At 51.2% G+C, this 18,938-nt stretch overlaps 1 protein-coding gene across 4 annotated transcripts in view; it reads left to right on the forward strand.

Moving 5' to 3' along the window:
• Zc3h4 (zinc finger CCCH-type containing 4) overlaps nucleotides 1-12,563 on the forward strand; it is a 38,337-nt gene extending 25,774 nt beyond the window's left edge. For 3 of the 4 annotated variants that reach the window (XM_021219119.2, XM_021219120.2, XM_029531778.1), the window contains 6 exons: nucleotides 258-369; nucleotides 697-806; nucleotides 3,952-4,310; nucleotides 4,461-4,828; nucleotides 7,697-7,945; nucleotides 8,913-12,563. In XM_021219119.2, the coding sequence (XP_021074778.1) occupies nucleotides 258-369; nucleotides 697-806; nucleotides 3,952-4,310; nucleotides 4,461-4,828; nucleotides 7,697-7,945; nucleotides 8,913-10,402 (2,688 nt within the window). In that variant the 3' untranslated portion in view covers nucleotides 10,403-12,563. The remainder of the gene's footprint in view (nucleotides 1-257; nucleotides 370-696; nucleotides 807-3,951; nucleotides 4,311-4,460; nucleotides 4,829-7,696; nucleotides 7,946-8,912) is intronic. The other variant, XM_029531779.1, reaches the window with a different exon arrangement.
• Nucleotides 12,564-18,938: the final 6,375 nt, after the last annotated feature.

An 18,938-nucleotide genomic window follows, 5' to 3' on the forward strand; every position in this document is an offset into this window, starting at 1 on the left:
ATGAGTTTTATTGCCAGACAACAAGTAGTATGGGACAGAGTAGGTGTGAAAGGAAGGACAGAGATGAATCAGGAAAACGCAGGAAGTAAAAAGTTGAGCCTGAGCAGAAGGCACAGGCTGGGAAGCAGGGCCTGGGAAGAATCATTTGGGAGACTACTTTTTCCCAAGGGGACATGTTCTTGACTGTGGTCCCACTGCAGACACAAGTGAATCAGAACTCACTTCCCAAACCCTCTGTCTGTCTTCTCTTTTTCCAGGGAGACCACTGCAATTTTAGCCATGATATTGAGCTACCGAAGAAGCGAGAGCTGTGCAAATTTTACATTACGGGGTTCTGTGCTCGTGCTGAGAACTGCCCCTACATGCACGATATCCTTGGCCATCTTGTCTGCTGAGTCTGTCCTGGGACCTCACCCGTCATCTTCCCTTCTGCCCCTTTAGCCTCTGTCTGAGCTGTTCACATCTCCACCTGAGGAAGCCCACATCTTTTACTCCCTTTCTCTGTACAGAGTCTAAGGACCCTTTCCAAGTCCAGCTCTGTGGACCAGAACTTGCTCTGGAGTTAAAGCAGCGTTGAGAACTGCCACTGGCAGCCAGTGCAAGAGCCTGACTCTCCTCACCTCCAAAATGAAGGGGCTTATTTAATTCTTTGGGGTGGGTTCTGAGAAGAAATGTTTGCCTTAATTAGTCATGAACGTGACTTTCCATGTAAGTTATACCACACCACTGGGAACTGTATCAATGGTGACGACTGCATGTTCTCCCATGACCCGCTGACGGAAGAGACACGAGAGCTCCTAGATAAGGTAATGCTTGAGGTGGCACGGGCACAATCCACAGGAGCCTGACACCACTGTCGGCACAGACAACGTTGGCAAGATCAGAGTCTGTTGCAAGTTACATCCATCTGTACATGACATACACCACCTTCCTGCAGGAGCAGTGGGGGCGGGGGCATGCTGCTCTCCTACTGCAGACCTGAGGCAGCTGCACTGGATTCCCTAGGGGACAGCGGAATGAAAGGATTGTCACCTTACGGTGTTGTGTTTTGTAGAGACTGAGATTGGAAATGCCAGTATCTCTGCAGTCACAGGGACTCGTGCAGAGAAGGGAGTGGGACCAGGATCTCACAAACCTGGTGCCTTTTGACACTCATCCTGGTGTCTGTTTTTCTTCCCCAGATTGGTACAGTTAGTGGGGATGCTGCCTTTTGTCAACCTACCAGCCTAGGAGCTGGACGGTCAGCATCCAGTCCCTTAGAGTGTAGCCACTCGCCTGCGGAAGGACCGGCAGTGTCTGATTAAAGGCCGCCCCCTGCTGGAGGTTCAGTGTTCACACTCAGAAGCAGGCGCCCAGGCCTGACCCCTTGGTCAGTTTAGTTTTTCTTGTAGCTTTGTTTTATTTTTTGAAGTTTGGTTGGGGGAAGGAATGTCATTGTGTTTGCTTGTTTGTTTGTTTTTTAATAAAGACATGGTCTTTCTGTAGTCCTGGGTGACCTAGAACTCACACTTAGACCAGGATGAGTGTGGGGATTAGAGGTGTGTACCACAGCATCTCCTCTGTTACTAAGGTTCCATTAGTCCCCCCCCCCCCCTTTTTGCTTTGGTTTGTTTTGACAGTTTTGCTTTGTGGCCCGTGCTGGCCTTTGGACCCCTCCGACCTACTCTTCTCAGTGCTTCATTTGTAGGGTTTCTCTGTCCTGGAATTCGCTCTGTAGCCCAGGCTGGCCTCTTACTCAGAGATCCCCCTGCCTCTGCCTCCTGAGCACTGGGATTAAAGGTGTGCGCCACCATGCTGAGCAAAGAGGATTTTTTTTTTTTAACGGAAAAGGTGTTTTGAAGTTTAGAATTTTAATTTAGAAATAGAAAGGAGAAAAAGAAAACCACGAAAGTATAGAGGCATGTTTACCTTCTGAGCTTCTTACCTCCTCGTTTGCTCGGTAGTCCCCAACGAGGACGTCCTCAGCCACCCACAACCATGTCATTAGGGGTATGCATCACGTAGGCCTCACAAAGAAGCTTTAATCCAGGATCACAGATCCTATTGCTGTTACCTTGGCAGTCTCCTGGAAGTCTTTTCGGTTGGCTTTGGTTGTATCTTCTAATCAGCACAGTTGAGTTCTTTATGCACTGCCAACTCGGCTAAATGGCGTGACCTGATCCGTGATTGTTACCTGGATGGCTGTTTGAGAAGGTAGAGACGCTTAGGTGTCAACTTTACGCTGAAGTACAAAACGTAAATGTCCTACAAGTCTGTCCTGGACAGCCCTCGCCCGGAGAGGCGTCTGTTCCTCCCTGTGTGGCAGGGTTTCAGCCGCTTGGAGGTGGACTGGCTGTTTTTGTTTGGAATAGTCTTATGTAGTCCAGGTTGGTCTTGAACTCACTACATATCTACAGTCATTCTTGAACCCATGATCCTCCCCTGAAGAACCCATGAAGCTCCCAAGTTCTGAGATTACAAGCATGCACCACCAAGTTCTCCCCAGCAGATCTGTGGGTATTAACCAACATGTAGATTTATATCTGCTCTATATAATCTAGACATATCACACACACACACAATGTATCTAACCATGTTAAACTTAAACTCCTCTCTTCTGTAGATGCCCTCCCTTCCATTAATACCTGCCCATGTGGTTTCTGTCCCTGTAGTTTGCTTTTTCGGGGTATCATAAGGATGGGGAACAAGTGGTAACTATGTGGGAGAGCCTGAACCCTCATTCACTGGAGAACAGAAGCCTCTTCTAAGTAGAACTAGAAAAAAGCAGGCAAGGAGTGTGTGCCTTGTGCATGCCGTAGGACACTTTTGATCTGCTTATGGCACTGTGGGTCTCTGCAGTTCAATGCATTGTCAGCTGATGGTTAGGTTTGTTGATCAGTCACAGTCATTGGTTAAAGTATGTTTGTTTATTTCTTGTTTGGGCAAAGCTTAGATTTTGTGACAGCTTACCTTATTTGTGTATGCAAGTGGCAAGTGTAACTTTTTTTCTTTAGACAAATTCTCTCTGTAGCCCTGGCTGTTCTAGAACTCAGTATATAGACCAGGCTGACCTTATATCCATAGAATTAGCATACCTGTCCCTCCAGAGTGCTGGGATCAAAGGTATGTGCCACCATACCTGGTGATGACTGCCATTTTTACATAGATAATAGACCTTTGGATTCTAGCATTAGCTCTAATGAAAGGTTTGGTGACACAGCTCAGCCCGTAGCAGTCGGAACAACAAGCAGCGGCCTTGCTGGTAGTGAGGCCATGTATGGAAAGGCTACAAGGGTTTGTAAGGACAATTCTCTCCATCTGTGTTGAAATTGCTGATGGGTAGTTTATGTTCTATCCTCTGGTCATTTTCTCATGTGTGTTTGCCATGTTCATGTCATTGGGCGCAGACTAGAAGACCAGGCTAGGAACAGACCCGTCATCCTGTAGGCTGTAGGGTCATCCTGTAGGCTGTGGGGTCTGTGCCGTAAAGGCTTTTCACGCAGGGAAGGCCAGCTGTAGAGCTGTCCATGTTAGAGGACAGGGACATCCCTGAGGGTGCCAGGAAGACTGCTTTCATCCGGTTTGTTACCCAGCAGTGCCTGCTAGTGTTGAGTCCTCTCTGGTAGCTGTCTCAGATTGTTAAGGGTATTGGCCGGATTTCACGCTTGATATTGGTAGAGAGAAGTGCGCTGTGTTTTGAAGCCTTGTTGGACAAATCTCAGGTCATTAGAGGCCTATAGACACTGTAAATGGGGGCCATGGTGGTGAGGAAGACTGCCTTTAAACTTGACCGTCCTGCCTCCTCATCCCCAATGCTAAGATTATAATTGTGTACCACTGTGCCCAGAGTGATGAAGAATTTGAATTTAGATCCTAGACTCTGTGTTCTAAGGCTCTCAGCAGGTGTGTACTTTAAATTTTTTAGTCTGACTTGGTGGAGCCTTCTGACGTGACTTCCTTTGCTTCCTACAGATGTTGGCTGATGATGCAGAAGCAGGTGCTGAGGACGAGAAGGAAGTAGAGGAGCTGAAGAAGCAGGGCATCAACCCTTTGCCCAAGCCACCTCCTGGTGTAGGGCTCCTGCCTACTCCTCCGCGGCCCCCTGGGCCTCCAGCCCCCACCTCTCCTAATGGCAGGCCCATGCAAGGTGGCCCTCCTCCACCACCGCCTCCTCCTCCACCACCTCCTGGACCTCCTCAGATGCCCCTGCCAACACATGAGCCACTGTCTCCACAGCAGCTACAGCAGGACATGTACAACAAGAAGATCCCCTCTTTGTTTGAGATTGTGGTGCGGCCCACGGGGCAGCTAGCTGAGAAGCTGGGCGTGAGGTGAGTATATTGCCCACAGAAGCACAGGAGCACGGCCTGGCAGGGCTCTGCCTTTGAAGCTGTCAGGCCCCATTTGGACTCCTGCAGGTCACTGGTTGGGTGCCGCTGCCTGCCTAGCAGCTTCATCACAAGTACCATTTCCTCTTCTAGGTTCCCTGGGCCCGGTGGACCCTCAGGGCCAATGGGTCCTGGCCCCAACATGGGACCCCCAGGGCCAATGGGAGGACCCATGCATCCTGACATGCACCCCGACATGCACCCAGACATGCACCCCGACATGCACCCTGACATGCATCCTGACATGCACCCCGACATGCACCCTGACATGCCAATGGGCCCTGGCATGAACCCTGGCCCTCCCATGGGTCCTGGTGGCCCCCCAATGATGCCCTATGGTCCTGGAGACTCCCCACATTCTGGAATGATGCCTCCTATCCCGCCAGCCCAGAACTTCTATGAGAACTTCTACCCGCAGCAAGAGGGCATGGAAATGGAGCCGGGTCTTGTTGGAGATGCAGGTATGTAGGCAACATAGGCTGTAGAGCTGGGCTCACCAAAGTGGGATGGGGGTCAGAAGTGGCTTTTCTTCCTTGTCCAGTCTTATAGCAGCATTCCAGTCCCATTCCCATTCTATAGGTGTTTTAAGTATTATGGGACCCTTTGTCTTGTGGGAGCCAAAGGAAGGACTCTCGTGTTTGTTGTCAGTGTAGGAAACAGTACTCAGTGCTTAGCATCAATCATGATCAAGGCAGAAATACCTTAGGAAGCGGTGCTTATGGTGCCTGGGATCAGTCAGGAGGAAGGTAGGTGCCCTAGACAAGGCCCCTCTTCCAGGTAGTGGCGGGCTCAATAACTGCTTGTCTGACACCATTGGCTGGACAGGTTCTTGCCTCTGTCCTGTGACGTTAACAACTTCAGTGTCCAGTATAGTCAAGGGTAGCTGCTGTGGCTGACTGTGGGAAATTCAGAATGGAGGAGGGACCTGCCCCAGGCCAAAGCTTAAGAGTGTGTGGTCTCTGCCTTTGCTATAGTTGCATTTTAGTAGAGGGAACCAGACAGAGAGGCCAGATGGCTCATTTCGGCATTAGCCATTGTTAGAAAATAGCACAGGGCAGTGTAGAGTGGAGGGGTACCATCACAGCCCTAGCAGCACCAGTCATCTGAAGCGTCTCTGAGAAGAAGGCGGCCAGGTACCACAGCTGGCCAGCTGGTCTGAGGGAAGCAGAGATGGCTGTGCATCCATCCATACGGAACGAGAGGGCGAGATCCTGATAGGCAGGCGTGTGTGTCACCGTGGAATTGCCCGCTCTACAGAGCAGGAGGGGGCAGCAGGACATGCATTCTTGTGGAGGATGCATTTGGGAGGATACAGTGAGACTGCCAGTCAGCCAGAACAGTGGTGGGAATTTCCAGGTTCCCATGCTGTTGTTGATAACAGATGCACCTAGGCAGAGGCCGGGAGGTAGCCAAGAGTACAGAGACGGGTCACGTGATTCGGAATTGGCAGGTTGGAGCTGATATGACCTGTATGTATGTGCTGTGTAGGGCTGGAAGGATAGGCAGCCCTTTACCCAAGTTCAGGCTCTTGTGTTGGATGTGAGGATCACTGCTGCCTCAGAGCACAAGCAGCCTGTGTGGGAGCATAAGCATCCACAGTGTCTTCACGGTGCGTGGTAAAGAGTGGGTTTCAGGAGATGCTAGGAAAGGCAGGCCACCAAGGTTGAGGGAGGTGCTGTTGTCTGTCCTGAGTTAGTTGTCTTGTTGACAGTAGGTCTCTCTGCCTCGAAAGTGAGCTTATAATGTGAGTTCAGAAACTGCTCTCTGGAGCACGGAGCTGCTGTGGTTTCTGTACATTTGGCCTTCTGGTGATTGATGTTCTACGGAGGTGAAGCCTCCGCCTGTATCCCCAGATCCTCATAGAGTGGCTGGAGCATAGAGTTCATCCCATTAGGCTCATGTACCGACTAAATTCAGGCCCCGGCAGCAGGCCACCTGTCACTGTGAGTCCTTACCAGTTTTGCAGTTTGTGATAGATGTGCGTGGGTGCACATAAGCAGTGTGCAGGTGTGTAGGCCAGATTGACCTGTTTGTCAGTTGATCACTGTACTTCCAAGGCAGAGACTCATTTGAACTTCGCATATAGCTAGCTAGATCCTGGGACACCCTGCCTACTTACCAAGTATTGATGTTACAGGCCATGCCATGCCTTGCCTTGCTTTATGTTGTAGTGGCCATTCAGTCATGTGGCAGTAGCCCAGTGAACCATCTTCCGAGTCCCCAGTTTTTCTGTTTAAACTACCAGACTGCCTCTTTTGGTGTCATGGACCACTTCTGTGTGTGATACTTAGCATATTGTCTCAGCCAGACAAGAGTCATATCACATGTGCAAGGGTCAGAGTTGACTCTTGACCGACATGGGCACTATAGCTCACCACCCTACACTCCAGGGACTCCCTCCCAGTGAGACAGGGATGTTGTTGTGTCTGCTGTACATAGCAGAGCTGGTTGGTGAGGGAGGGAGGATTTGCCGTGGCCATGCAAGGGGAGCTGCGTGCCCTCCCTCCATGTGCTCCTGTGCTCAGTAGCTCTGCTGTCAGGAATCCTTAGAGGACAGCGGGTGGGGGACTCAGTCCTGAGCTAGACGGAGGTTTCAGTGTGCTTTGTTCGCTCCTGGTTCTGCTTCTGGGAGATACAGTGACTTTCTTACAGGCATGTCCAACCTGCAGTGTAGGCACTGCATGCAGTTGAGAGAAGCTGGGACTGTAGCACAGCACAAAATCTTAAACTTAATTTAGCACAATGACTTTGCTGGGCATCACGGCTCATGCCTTCAATCCCAGCACTTGGTAAGCAGAGACAGGTGGATCCCTGTGAGCTCAAAGCCAGCCTGGTCTGTTTAGAGCGTTCTAGGATAGCCAGGGCTGCATAGTGAGCTCTTGTCTTAAAAATGAACAAAATTAGAACTTTTTTTGTGTCAGTGTGAGATTGATTTGATTACATGCTTTCTCAAGCATGAACTTGGTAGATGACAACATCACATTACAATGTTGGACATACTTGCAAGAAACTATGAGACCTCTCATGGCAGATGATAAGCCAAGCCTGCTTCCTGTGAGGGCAGCAGCAGCTACCTAGCCTGTCTACAGGAATCCTGCCTGAGGTGTATGCACGCAGTTACGCTGACATCCATAAGCATCCATCATGTCCTCCCTGAGCCTCATCCTTTCCCTGCCAGCTGGCCCACTGTGGGCTCCTGCTGGACTCTCAAGGCACCCATGCCTGGGGAGGAGGAAGGGACGGGTGGCCATCTTCATCCTCACACTTGCCACAAGGCTTGGCTTTTCCAACGGAGGCCTTCCCGACACAAACCCTCTTCCCTGCCACAGAGGACTACGGGCACTACGAAGAGCTGCCGGGGCAGCCTGGGGAGCCCCTCTTCCCTGAGCACCCTCTGGAGCCTGACAGCTTCCCCGAGGGAGGGCCCCCAGGCCGGCCGAAGGCGGGCGCCGGTGTACCCGACTTCTTGCCCTCGGCTCAGAGGGCCCTGTACCTGAGGATCCAGCAGAAGCAGCAGGAGGAGGAGAGAGCGAGGAGGCTGGCTGAGAGCAGCAAACAGGACCGGGAGAATGAGGAAGGCATGTGTCCCCCGGCAGGGGCCCAGCCGGCTCTGTGCAGGGACGAGGGGGGAACACCTAGGCGGGTGCTGCGTCTGAAAGTAGCTTGGCAGGGAGGCCCTGTCCTGGGCTGCTGCTTCACGCCGAGGAAATAGAGGCCAAGGCTGCTCCTCTGTGTCTTGGGTTCAGAAAATTCCTGACTCAGTGGAGAAGGGTGGTGGGCTGGCTCCTAGCTTAGACAGTGCATTTCCTGAAGAAGCTCGAGAGACAGTCTCATGGCCTGATCCCTAGGTTACAAACTTGAGAAGCCAAAGCCAAAGAAGGACCAGCCAGCCATAGAAACTGAGATCATGAGTGGTGTAGTCACAGGCTCAGATGGTCACCGGTGGCCACCACCTCAGGGCTGAATGGACCAAGGCGCTCTGGAACTGGTGGCTCAGGTTTCCCTCCTGGGCTCTGTTGTGATTGTACTTGTCCTTCCTGACCCCTGAACCGCTCTGAGTAGCCTGGGGATGTGTGTGAGCTGTCAGCATGGGTGCTATCCAGACTTCCAGAGAAGTGCCTAGCGCTGGTCTAGCCTTATTTGTCTTGACCAAATCTGCTTGGAGGGTGGGAAGAGGTCATAGGGCCAGGGTGGGGGGCGGGGGATGGGGGAGGGGACTAAGGCCCATCCCCACCGTGACTTAACGGCACCCTACCTCCATTTCCTAATGTGTCTAGTAGGCAAGTTGATGACAGGACTTCCTTGGGTGATTGCGAGATATTCAGGTCAGACTGCCTACCAGGAGTGGTACTGGTCTGAGAGAGAAACCACAATGATGTCACTGCCCAGAGCTAGGCCATGCCACCCCCAGCTCCCAGCTGGGACCATAGGAGATGCTAGCTGAGAACTGCGAGCACAGAGCCACACATCAGGGGCACCTAGGGGTACAAGAGGGCTGTGGTATGCAGCCATTCATCTCTCTCTGTTGGCTCTGCTCTCTCTCAGGTGACACTGGAAACTGGTACTCAAGTGACGAGGATGAAGGGGGAAGCAGTGTCACATCCATCCTCAAGACCTTGAGGCAACAGACATCAAGCCGACCCCAGGCTTCAGTCGGGGAACAGAGCAGCATTGGGCTAGGGGATCCCCGCCTCCAGAAGGGACACCCCACAGGAAGCCGGCTGTCTGACCCCCGCCTCAGCCGGGACCCCAGACTCAGCCGCCACGCAGAGACTTCAGGAGGGTCTGGCCCAGGGGACTCGGGGCCCTCTGACCCTCGGTTGGCTCGTGCTCTGCCCACCTCCAAGGCTGAAGGCAACCTTCATTCCAACCCTGCAGGCCCCAGCAGTTCAAAAGGACAGCCCCCTGCGGAAGAGGAGGAAGGGGAGAGAGCCTTGCGGGAAAAGGCAGTGAACATTCCCCTGGACCCTCTGCCTGGACACCCACTACGGGACCCTCGCTCTCAGCTGCAACAGTTCAGCCACATCAAAAAGGATGTGACCCTGAGCAAGCCGAGCTTTGCTCGTACCGTGCTCTGGAACCCTGAAGACCTGATCCCCCTGCCCATCCCCAAGCAGGACGTGCCCCCAGTGCCTGCTGCCCTGCAGTCCCTACCTGCTCTAGATCCTAGGCTACACCGCTCCACACCCCCTGGGCCTCCCAACACCCGGCAGCGTCCAGGCTCCACAGATCCCAGCACCTCTGGCTCTAACCTACCTGACTTTGAACTCCTCTCTCGAATCCTCAAGACTGTCAATGTCAATACCCCTGGCCAGAGTGAAAAGCCCAGCGATCCCAGGGTGCGGAAGACCCCTACTGACCCCAGGTTACAGAAGCCAGCAGATCCTGCGGCAGCCTCCCGTGCAGCCAAGCCCTGTCCCACCGAAGCATCGCCTCCTGCTGCCAGCCCAAGCGGGGATTCATCCCCACCGGCCACGGCTCCCTATGACCCCCGAGTGCTGGCGGCTGGTGGCTTGGGCCAGGGCAGCAGCAGCGGGCAGAGCAGTGTGCTGAGTGGTATCAGCCTATATGACCCAAGGACTCCCAATGCAGGTGGCAAAACTGCAGAGCCAGCTTCTGACACAAGTGCTCAGCCCAAGGGTCCTGAGGGCAATGGCAAGGGCTCCACCTCCAAGGCGAAAGAGCCTCCGTTTGTCCGGAAATCTGCCCTAGAGCAGCCAGAGACAGGGAAGGCCAGCGCAGATGGGGCCACAGCCACGGACAGATACAATAGCTACAACCGGCCCCGGCCCAAGGCCACCGCAGCCCCCACTGCTGCCTCATCTACCCCGCCCCCTGAGGGGGCCACACCCCAGCCTGGGGTACACAACCTGCCAGTGCCCACTCTCTTTGGGACTGTAAAGCCGACCCCCAAAACAGGCACAGGGAGCCCATTTGCTGGCAACAGCCCTGCCCGTGAGGGTGAGCAGGATGCGGGGTCCCTGAAGGACGTTTTTAAAGGCTTTGACCCCACAGCCTCCCCCTTCTGCCAGTAGTGTCAGTGGGGGCCAGTGCTCCCTCCACTCCACCACCCTCCCAGGGTGACATTTAAGGGCAGCAACCAGAGTTTCAGGCGGGAGGTGGGGCAGCTGGGCAGGGTGTTCTTTCTTCACATTTTTCTTCCCTTTCCCCCTTTTTTAAATAGTACTTTCTTTGAATCATAAATTGTATCTAACCATCTTGGGTTCTGGTCAGTGCTGCAGGCTCCTGGGCTCCCCTCTGCCCAGTGAGCAACTTATACCCTGCATTGGATAGTGGCAAGTACCCAGCCTGGGACTTCCCTGGAACTGAGGGAAGCATCGCTGTCTGGGAGAGCACTGAAGGCCACTCACCCTGTGCTGCTGGAAGTTCCACAGAACCACATCACATCGGAGAAGCTGCTGCCGGAGTTCCTAGAGCCCCAGGGTCAACTGTCCTCTCTAGCATGCAGCCTGTGACAGCTTGCTTCAGGACAAAGCAACAGTGAAGTGAGAAAATGTCAACGGGAGAAAAAGGGCCTGGCAATCCTCTGGCCCTAACCTGCCTGTGCATCCCACATCCTCCGTCCATCTGTCCATCCGGGGTTTGTCCTGAAAGTGACACCCTCCAGCTCAGTGGGAGACTCTTGGTAGACAGACCTGTGGGCAGCAGGCCTGGCAGGAGCGGGACAGCCCTGAAGCATTCTCCCTCAGTATTACCTACCCTGCGCCACTGGCCTCACCCTCGAGACAGCTCAAGGATCCGTGGTGTGGCCACCTGCCAGACCCCCAAGGAGAGAGGCCAAGAGTCGCCCTGGCAAAGTATGCCTGCTAGCTGCTTCCACACCCCATAGCCATGTTATCTGTAGAGTACCAGATAGTGTTTGCTTTTTCCTCCCAAGCTGACAGAAGCTGGGCGTCAGTGATCTGTTGGGTTGGATTAATGGGTCCTTCCCAAAATGGGGCCTGAGGAAATAGCAGGTGTCCAGCTGATGTGTTGGGCCTTTTCTAGGAAAGGGACCAAGCCCCCTCAGGCGGAGAGGCCCAGAGTTACCTGCCATATCCCACAGAGTGGAGGTGTTTCCGAAGCCTCCACCACTAACCACCTTAGTTAGGGCTGGCCTTGTCCAAAGAATGGGGGTGGGAGGGGCAAGGGGCAGAGACTCTCCTGTGACCCTGTCCCTAAGATTGGATCAGGGCGCTGGGTACGACCTGCAGACGTTCCTTTCTCTGAGGCACTCACCAGCTCTTGCAGGCTGCTCTGCCCCTTTTCTATTGGGCCTCTTGGCCCAACTGCGTCCTTGTTAATGAGGAGACCTGACACACACAGCCAGTGGATTCCCCTCCACCTCAGGAGGGGACAGGCTCCCACCTCCCATCCCATCCCACCCTCCACACCCAAAGAGAAATTCCTTCAAAACAGTTTGGGGCCTGTAGCCAGGGTGGGAGGGGCTTGTGCCCCACAGTCTCACAACCCTTTGGGTCAGTGCACCAAGATCAAGTTGGTTTGTTTGTCTTGCGTTTTTTATTTTGTTTTATTTTCCTAAACAATCATCAATGAGATTTGTCTTTGGGCCCCAGCCTTGGCCTCTGGGCCTCAGAGCCTCATGGCCAAGGCTGGGGCCATGGTGAGCATAGGATAGGTGAGTACAGTGTGGCAGTGTTTGGATCCCTCCACCCCTTTGAAAATCCCCTTTTTGTAAAAGCCAGGCTTGGTAGTGGGCACCTGTCATCCCTGCACTCAGGAGGCAGGGTCAGGAGGATTACAGGTTCAAAGCCAGCCTGGTGTATATTAGAAAAAGAAAACTGTCCTTTTGCTAAAGAAAAATGAATTTTTAAGGCTGAAACCTGTGGCTAAGATGGAGTCTGGAGCCTTCTTCTTGGAACAGTTAGCCAAAGACCCTCATGGGCAAGGACATCCGCTTGAAGCCCCACTCGCCATCAGGCCACACTTTTAAAGAAAAATTGTTCTCTAACCAGGATTGTAACAAAAGTGTAAATAGTATTTCTGAGTTGAAAGTCGATGGTGCAAATATGTATATAACGTACTGTATTTTTACAATGATGGTCGCATGGCTCTCCCACCCCCTTTTGTACTCAGTATCTGTCTTCCAGAAACCTCACCTGCCTTCTCTCATGTGGTCTCTTAATCCAGTAATTGTATTACTGCCATTAAAGGATGCAGTTATTTTAAACAGTCTGTGAGTCTAGTCTCACCTCTGCCCTGTTAGGGAACAAGCAAGGAGGGTGGGGAGTTGTCTGGGTTCTGGTTTGTTTCATTACAGTGAGACGAAGCCCAGGGTTTCACGCATTCTGGGGAGCACTAGACCTGGTACCTGTGATCCTAGCACTTAGGAGGCTAAGGCAGGAGGATGTTGAGTTTGAGGCCAGCTTGGGCTAGACCTGAGATGAAAGAAAAACAATTTTCAGTCCTATTTCCGATCACAAGAACCATGATTCTTCATACAGAAGTGCATGTGGCTGCCTGTGGCTGTATTTACCCATCTCCTGTGCTCTCTCTCTCTCTCATCCCTCTGACGGAGTCAAGAATGGCCTTGAGTTCCTGTGTGCTAGGTACACACTAACAAGCTAACTAACACCTCTGTGTGCATGTGTGTGTACAGAGCGCACACACAAACCCTTACAAATATTACCCTGCTGAAGATGGTTTAACTTGGCTTTTGACAAGTTGTGCCGGTTCAGTAAACTTTGAATTTAGATCTTTGTTCAGCCTAGCAAGCCTAGGTTATTTGTCCAGTTTTGTTTTGTTTTGGGTTTTTTTTTTTTTTTTTTTTTTTTGAGAGTTTCATTGACCTTCATATAGCCAAGGATGCTCTTGAACTCATGAATTTCCCTTCTCTTATCTTCCAAGTGCTAAGGCATGTGGCACCCTACCAGGTGTGTGTAGGGCTCTATGTACACTGAGTAAGTAATGTACCAACTGAGCTATATCCCCAGCCCAGCACTACACAGTCACATTTGTGGTGCTGGGGTCAGGGAAGAGAGTTGCAACTGGAAGCCAGCCACAAGTGTTCAGTCTCTACATGGATTAAGAGAGGTGTGGATGTGTCCGATGCTTGTTCCTCAGCATGGTAAGTAAGGTAAGAAGACATGCTAACTGTTCTTCAGGGGTTAGGTGCAGTGATGGTTTGAGTTTTTGGTCTCTTTTTCTTGTTCTTTATTGCTTGTATAGTTCTATCATAGATGTGTTTTACAAGGCCTGGCTGTCCTACAGCCTTTTTTTAAAAAAATAGTTTAATTAATTAATCTATTTAGATTTATGTATATAAGTACACTGTGGCTGTTTCAGACATACTAGAGAGGGCATCAGATCCCATTACAGGTGGTTGTGAGCCACCATGAGGTTGTTGGGAATTGAACTCAGAACCACTGGAAGAACAGTCAGTGCTTTTTTTTTTTTTTTTTTTTTTTTTTTTGAGACAGGATTTTTCTGTGTAGCCCCGGCTGTCCTGAAACACGCCTTGTAGACGAGGCTGGCCTCGAACTCAGAAATCTGCCTACCTCTGCCTCCTCTTCCTCCTCCTCGTCCTCCTCCTCTTCCTTCTTCCTCCTTTCTCCTTTCTCCTTCCTCCTTTCTTCTTTCTTCTCTGTATAGCCCTGGCTGTCCTGGAACTTACTCTGTAGACCAGGCTGGCCTCAGACTCAGAAAAGATCTGTCTGCCTCTGCCTCCCGAGTGCTGGGATTAAAAGTTATATGGTGCTATATCCAGCTTGGTTTGCTCTTTATTTTTTGAGGAGACAGGATCAATGATACTGACCGCTTAACTTGCTGAATAATTATAGATGACTGTGAGTTTCTGAAGCCCCTACCTTCTGCTTGACCAGTGCTAAGATTACTGGTGTATCCACCAGGCCCTCTTATGTGGTGCTGGGAGTAGAGCCCAAGAGCCAGCTTATTCTTTGTATGTGTGTCTGTGTGTGTGTGTGTGTGTGTGTGTGGGTGTCCTGTAGCCAGCTTATTCTTTGTGTGTGTGTGTGTATGTGGGGGGGGTGTCCTGTATCTGCCACCCATACACTGGGATTACAGGTGGAGCATCATGTCTACCCAGCATTTATATAGGCATTGAGGATCCTAACTCTGCTCCTTATTCTTGCATAGCAAATACTTTACCCACCAAGCCATCTCCCTAGCTCCTGGAATTATTTTATTTTTACATTTCAGAAAGGAGTTTACATGTGAAGCTTAAGACGGAGAGAGAATGGAGCTCCTACGGAGCAGGAAGGTGGAATTCTTTTTTGTTGTTTGTTTGTTTTGTTTGTTTTGTTTTTCAAGACAGGGTTTCTCTGTATAGCCCTGGCTGTCCTGGAACTCACTCTGTAGACCAGGCTGGCCTCGAACTCAGAAATCCGCCTGTCTCTGCCTCCCAAGTGCTGGGATTAAAGGTGTGTGCCACCACGCCCAGCTGAAAGGTGGAATTCTTATCTTCGGTTAATTTAGGTTAAATGAAATGATGTTGTCTTAGGGTTTCTATTGCTGTGAAGAGACACCATGACCAAGGCAACTCTTAGAAAGAACCACATTTAATTGGGGCTGGCTTACAGGTTCAGAGGTTCAGTCCATTATCATCATGGCAGGAGGCATGGCAGCATCCAGGCAGGTGTGGTGCAGGAGGAGCTAAGAGTTGTACATCTTGTTCTGAAGGGAATTGGAGAAGACAGCTAGGAGGAAGGTCTCCAAGCCCATCCCCACAGTGACACACTTCCCCCAACAAGGCTACACCCAATAGTGCCACTCCCTGGGCCAAACGTATTCAAGCCATTACACCTGGCTATAGTAGTGCACACTTATCATTCCTGCTCTTAGGAGGCAGAGGCAGGAGGATGGCTCAAAATGTAGTGGCAAGTTTACCTTCACAGCTTTGGCTCCTGGCAGGTCTCACATGTGCACCCACCCAGGAGCAATTTGAATTGGAGAATGAAAGACACACACTCACACTACAGTTAATTTCGACATACTGTGACTAGCTCAAGGGCTGAGCACCCCTAAACCTTCCCCTGTTAGCAAATGCTACCCTCTGGTACTCCTGAGACTCCTAAACCTTCCCCTGCAACCCTAGGCCCAATAGGGGAAGTGGCCAGTGGCCGTTTACCCAAATTCTCACATGGCTGGTTGGCTCTATCTCTGCAGCTCTTTCGTCTGATCCTTCTCCCCGAGTCATGGCAATCCTCTCTTCTTTTCTCCCAGTTTCTAGCTCATTCAAATCTAAAGGTCCCACCTCAGTCTACCTGCCCAGCCCTTGGCTTTGGCTTTCTCTCTTCTATAAACTGTCTTGGTTATGATGCTTTATCATAGCAACAGAAAAGTTGGCAAGGTGCTGGGTGCCCTATGGGACAGTCATGGCATTCCTGCAGAATGTAGCCTTGCAGATGGCACTGGAGTGACAGTGGCCTTGTACACACATCCTGCTTTCCGTTGTCCTCACATGCTTCCTGAGCTGCTCCTCAAATGAGACCCAAGCCAAGCAGTGGCGGTGATACCTTTAATTCTAGCACTCAGAAGGCAGAACTGTATGACAGCCAGGGCTACACACAGAAGGAAACACACACACACACACACACACACACACACACACACACATCTTAGTTCTTTTTTTTTTTAATATCTCCTTTAACCCTGGCCAGCCTCACTTACATTATGTAGCTCAGGATAACCCTGAATTCTTGGTTTTCCCTTCCTCCACCTCCACCTCCACCTGCTGAGTGCTGTGGTTATAAGTGTGCACCACCAGTGCTAGGTCTATGCAGTGCTGAGGTTGAACACAGGGTTTGCACACAGTAGGCAAAGAACACTACCAACTGACTACCTCCCCCACCCCTTGCCTCGTTCTTTATTTTTTATATCTTTGTGTGTGTGTGTGTGTGTGTGTGTGTCTTGCCTGCATGAGTCTGTGTACCATGTATGTGCATTATGCCCTCACAGGACAGAAAAGGGCTTCTTAGCCTGTGGGTCTGGAGTGGCTGTTGGTTGCAAGCTGCCACGTGGGTACTGAACGGGTCCTAAGTAAGAGGAAAAAGTGGTCAAAGCTGTTTAGCCATCTCAAACCATTTTTACCCTATTGAGAACAGGTTTTACTATGTAGCTTAGCCTCCTGTACACACACACACACACACACACACACAGCAACAGAATATTAAAAATGTATATTGTTACTTGAAAAAAAAACAGGGAGCAGTGGTGGCGCACACATTTAATCCCAGCCCTTGGGAGGCAGATGCAGCCAGCCTGGTCTACAGAGAAACCCTGTCTTCAGGGGGGTGGGATGTGTGTAAAGAAAAACAAACAGCTCGTCACCATCTTGCCTGTCACATGTCATCCTGCATTGCTCTAGAGTGACCTGGAGCATTGACAAGGTTTTAAAGTTCCCTAGAGAATTCTCCTTCAAACCTCAGGTCTAATTCGTTGCCAGCTGGCCACAGGAAGTCTTGTTTTCTCCACCCTGACCCTTGCTAGCATTCAGACAATGACCCTTCTTTCCTCCTGATAGGCAGAAACTAGAGCATTTTCCTAGCCAAAGAATGTGAGAAATGTTCTCTGGCGTTTCCAGTCCTCAGGGTGTCTGCTGTCCACTCGACCCCTCTCTCCAAAGCTGGCCTCTTTCTAGCTCTTCGCCCTGCCTCACTTGAATTTCAAGCCCTTGCCAAGCTGGAGATGTATCTCGGTTGGTGGAACGGTGGCTTAGCAGGCCCTGGGTTCCATCACCAGTACAGAATAAGCCAGGGATGGAGCTGCAGGCCTATGATCCCAGTACTCTGAAGGTAACCGCAGGAGGATCAGGTATTCACCGTTGTTCTCTGAGCTGACACAGCAAGTTCAAGGCAAAGCTGGATTATATGACACCCCGCCTTAAAAAGAAAAAAAATTCAAATAGTAGATGAAGGAGCAAGAGATCACGAGTGTCCCGAGCTGGACATGATGATGCGTGTCTATGAGCCCAGCACTCCTGAGACTCAGGCGGGAGGATCAAGTTCAAGGCCAGCCTGTACTGTAGAGTACCAGGCTGGGCTACATAGTACCTCATTAAACCAAGGGCTGGAGGTGTGCTACACTTTTAATAGCGTCTACCAGGCCTTGTGTGGCAGCCTGAACATGGGGGGAAAATACACAATGTTCCCATCATGCTCTGCAAGACCTCTGGAACCGGATTTATTCTCTCTCTCACATCACTCTGCTGTGGTTCTCCGGCTGCCCCTTTAACATGCCACCGGAACTCCAGCCACAGGCAGCTTTGCCTCAGCTCCTTCCTATTAAGTCTCAACCCCACCTCCCTTGTCCAGCAAGCCCCTATCCTCAGCTCAGGTGCCTACCTAATGTATCAAAGTGGACCTGTCGTACAGGTTCTCCCCGTATCCCTCAGCTCCTACCTGCTATAGGTCCCTCCTGGCTGGCAGACCTGGAGGCCCACACTTGGAACTTTCTAGCTGAGGGGCCTGGGATGCTTGTCCTTATATAATCTAACCATTTTGGTTACCTGTTCCTTTTGTACCTTTGTCCCCTTGGCTGCTTCACCTGGACCCCCTCACCCCCCTTTCCTTTCCCCTCCCCACTCTCCCCTATGCCCAGCTCAGTCAGGGATCTGTTCATGCTGGACCCTCACCCCCTTCCCTTTCCCCTCCCCACTTTCCCCACATGCCCAGCTCAGTCAGGGATCTGTTCATGCTGGACCCTCACCCCCTTCCTTTTCCCCTCCCCACTCTCCCCACATGCCCAGCTCAGTCAGGGTTCTGTTCATGCTGGACCCTCCCAGATGTCTCCGCTTCTGGATATTCTCTTTATTTTAATACAATAAACTCTCTCCTCTATCAGATCTAGGAACAGTCATGTCCTGTTGTTGGAATTTCTAACCCCAATAAGCCCACATAAAAAATCATGCAATCAAGCTGGGCGTGGTGGTGCACGCCTTTAATCCCAGCACTGGGGAGGCAGAGGCAGGTGGATTTCTGAGTTCAAGGCCAGCCTGGTCCACAAAATGAGTTCCAGGACAGCCAGGGCTATACAGAGAAACCCTGTCTCAAAAACAAACAAACAAACAACTCCCCCCCCAAAAAAACAAAAAAAACCCCATGCAATCCAGTTATTATAATTGTAAGCTATAAGCCTAGATTGGGCAGATCTAATACTATACTAATTGACTCCTCAGCTATAAGACCCTTTGCTACTTGAGATTTCTCCTGGCCACAAGGTTCTACTCCATCATAGCGACCCCTTCCTCCTCCTCCTCCTCCTCCTCCTCCTCCTCCTCCTCTTCTATCTTCTCTCCTAGCCCCTCTGGTCCTCTTCTGCCTCTCTACGTGTCCCCACTCTTCAGAAGTTCCAGTCTCCCCTTTCCCCTCTACTGCCCAGTCACACACTCTAGCCTTTATTGACCAGTTAAAATGGGGAGAAGTTTCACATGAGATCACCTGAGTATGTGATTGATTGAGTACATGATCGGCAATCCCTCTTAAGAAACAAGAAAATTGGGCTGGTGAGATGGCTCAGTGGGTAAGAGCACCCGACTGCTCTTCCGAAGGTCCAGAGTTCAAATCCCAGCAACCACATGGTGGCTCACAACCA

This window comes from Mus pahari, chromosome 19 (assembly GCF_900095145.1).
Source record: "Mus pahari chromosome 19, PAHARI_EIJ_v1.1, whole genome shotgun sequence".
Classification (NCBI taxonomy): domain Eukaryota; kingdom Metazoa; phylum Chordata; class Mammalia; order Rodentia; family Muridae; genus Mus; species Mus pahari.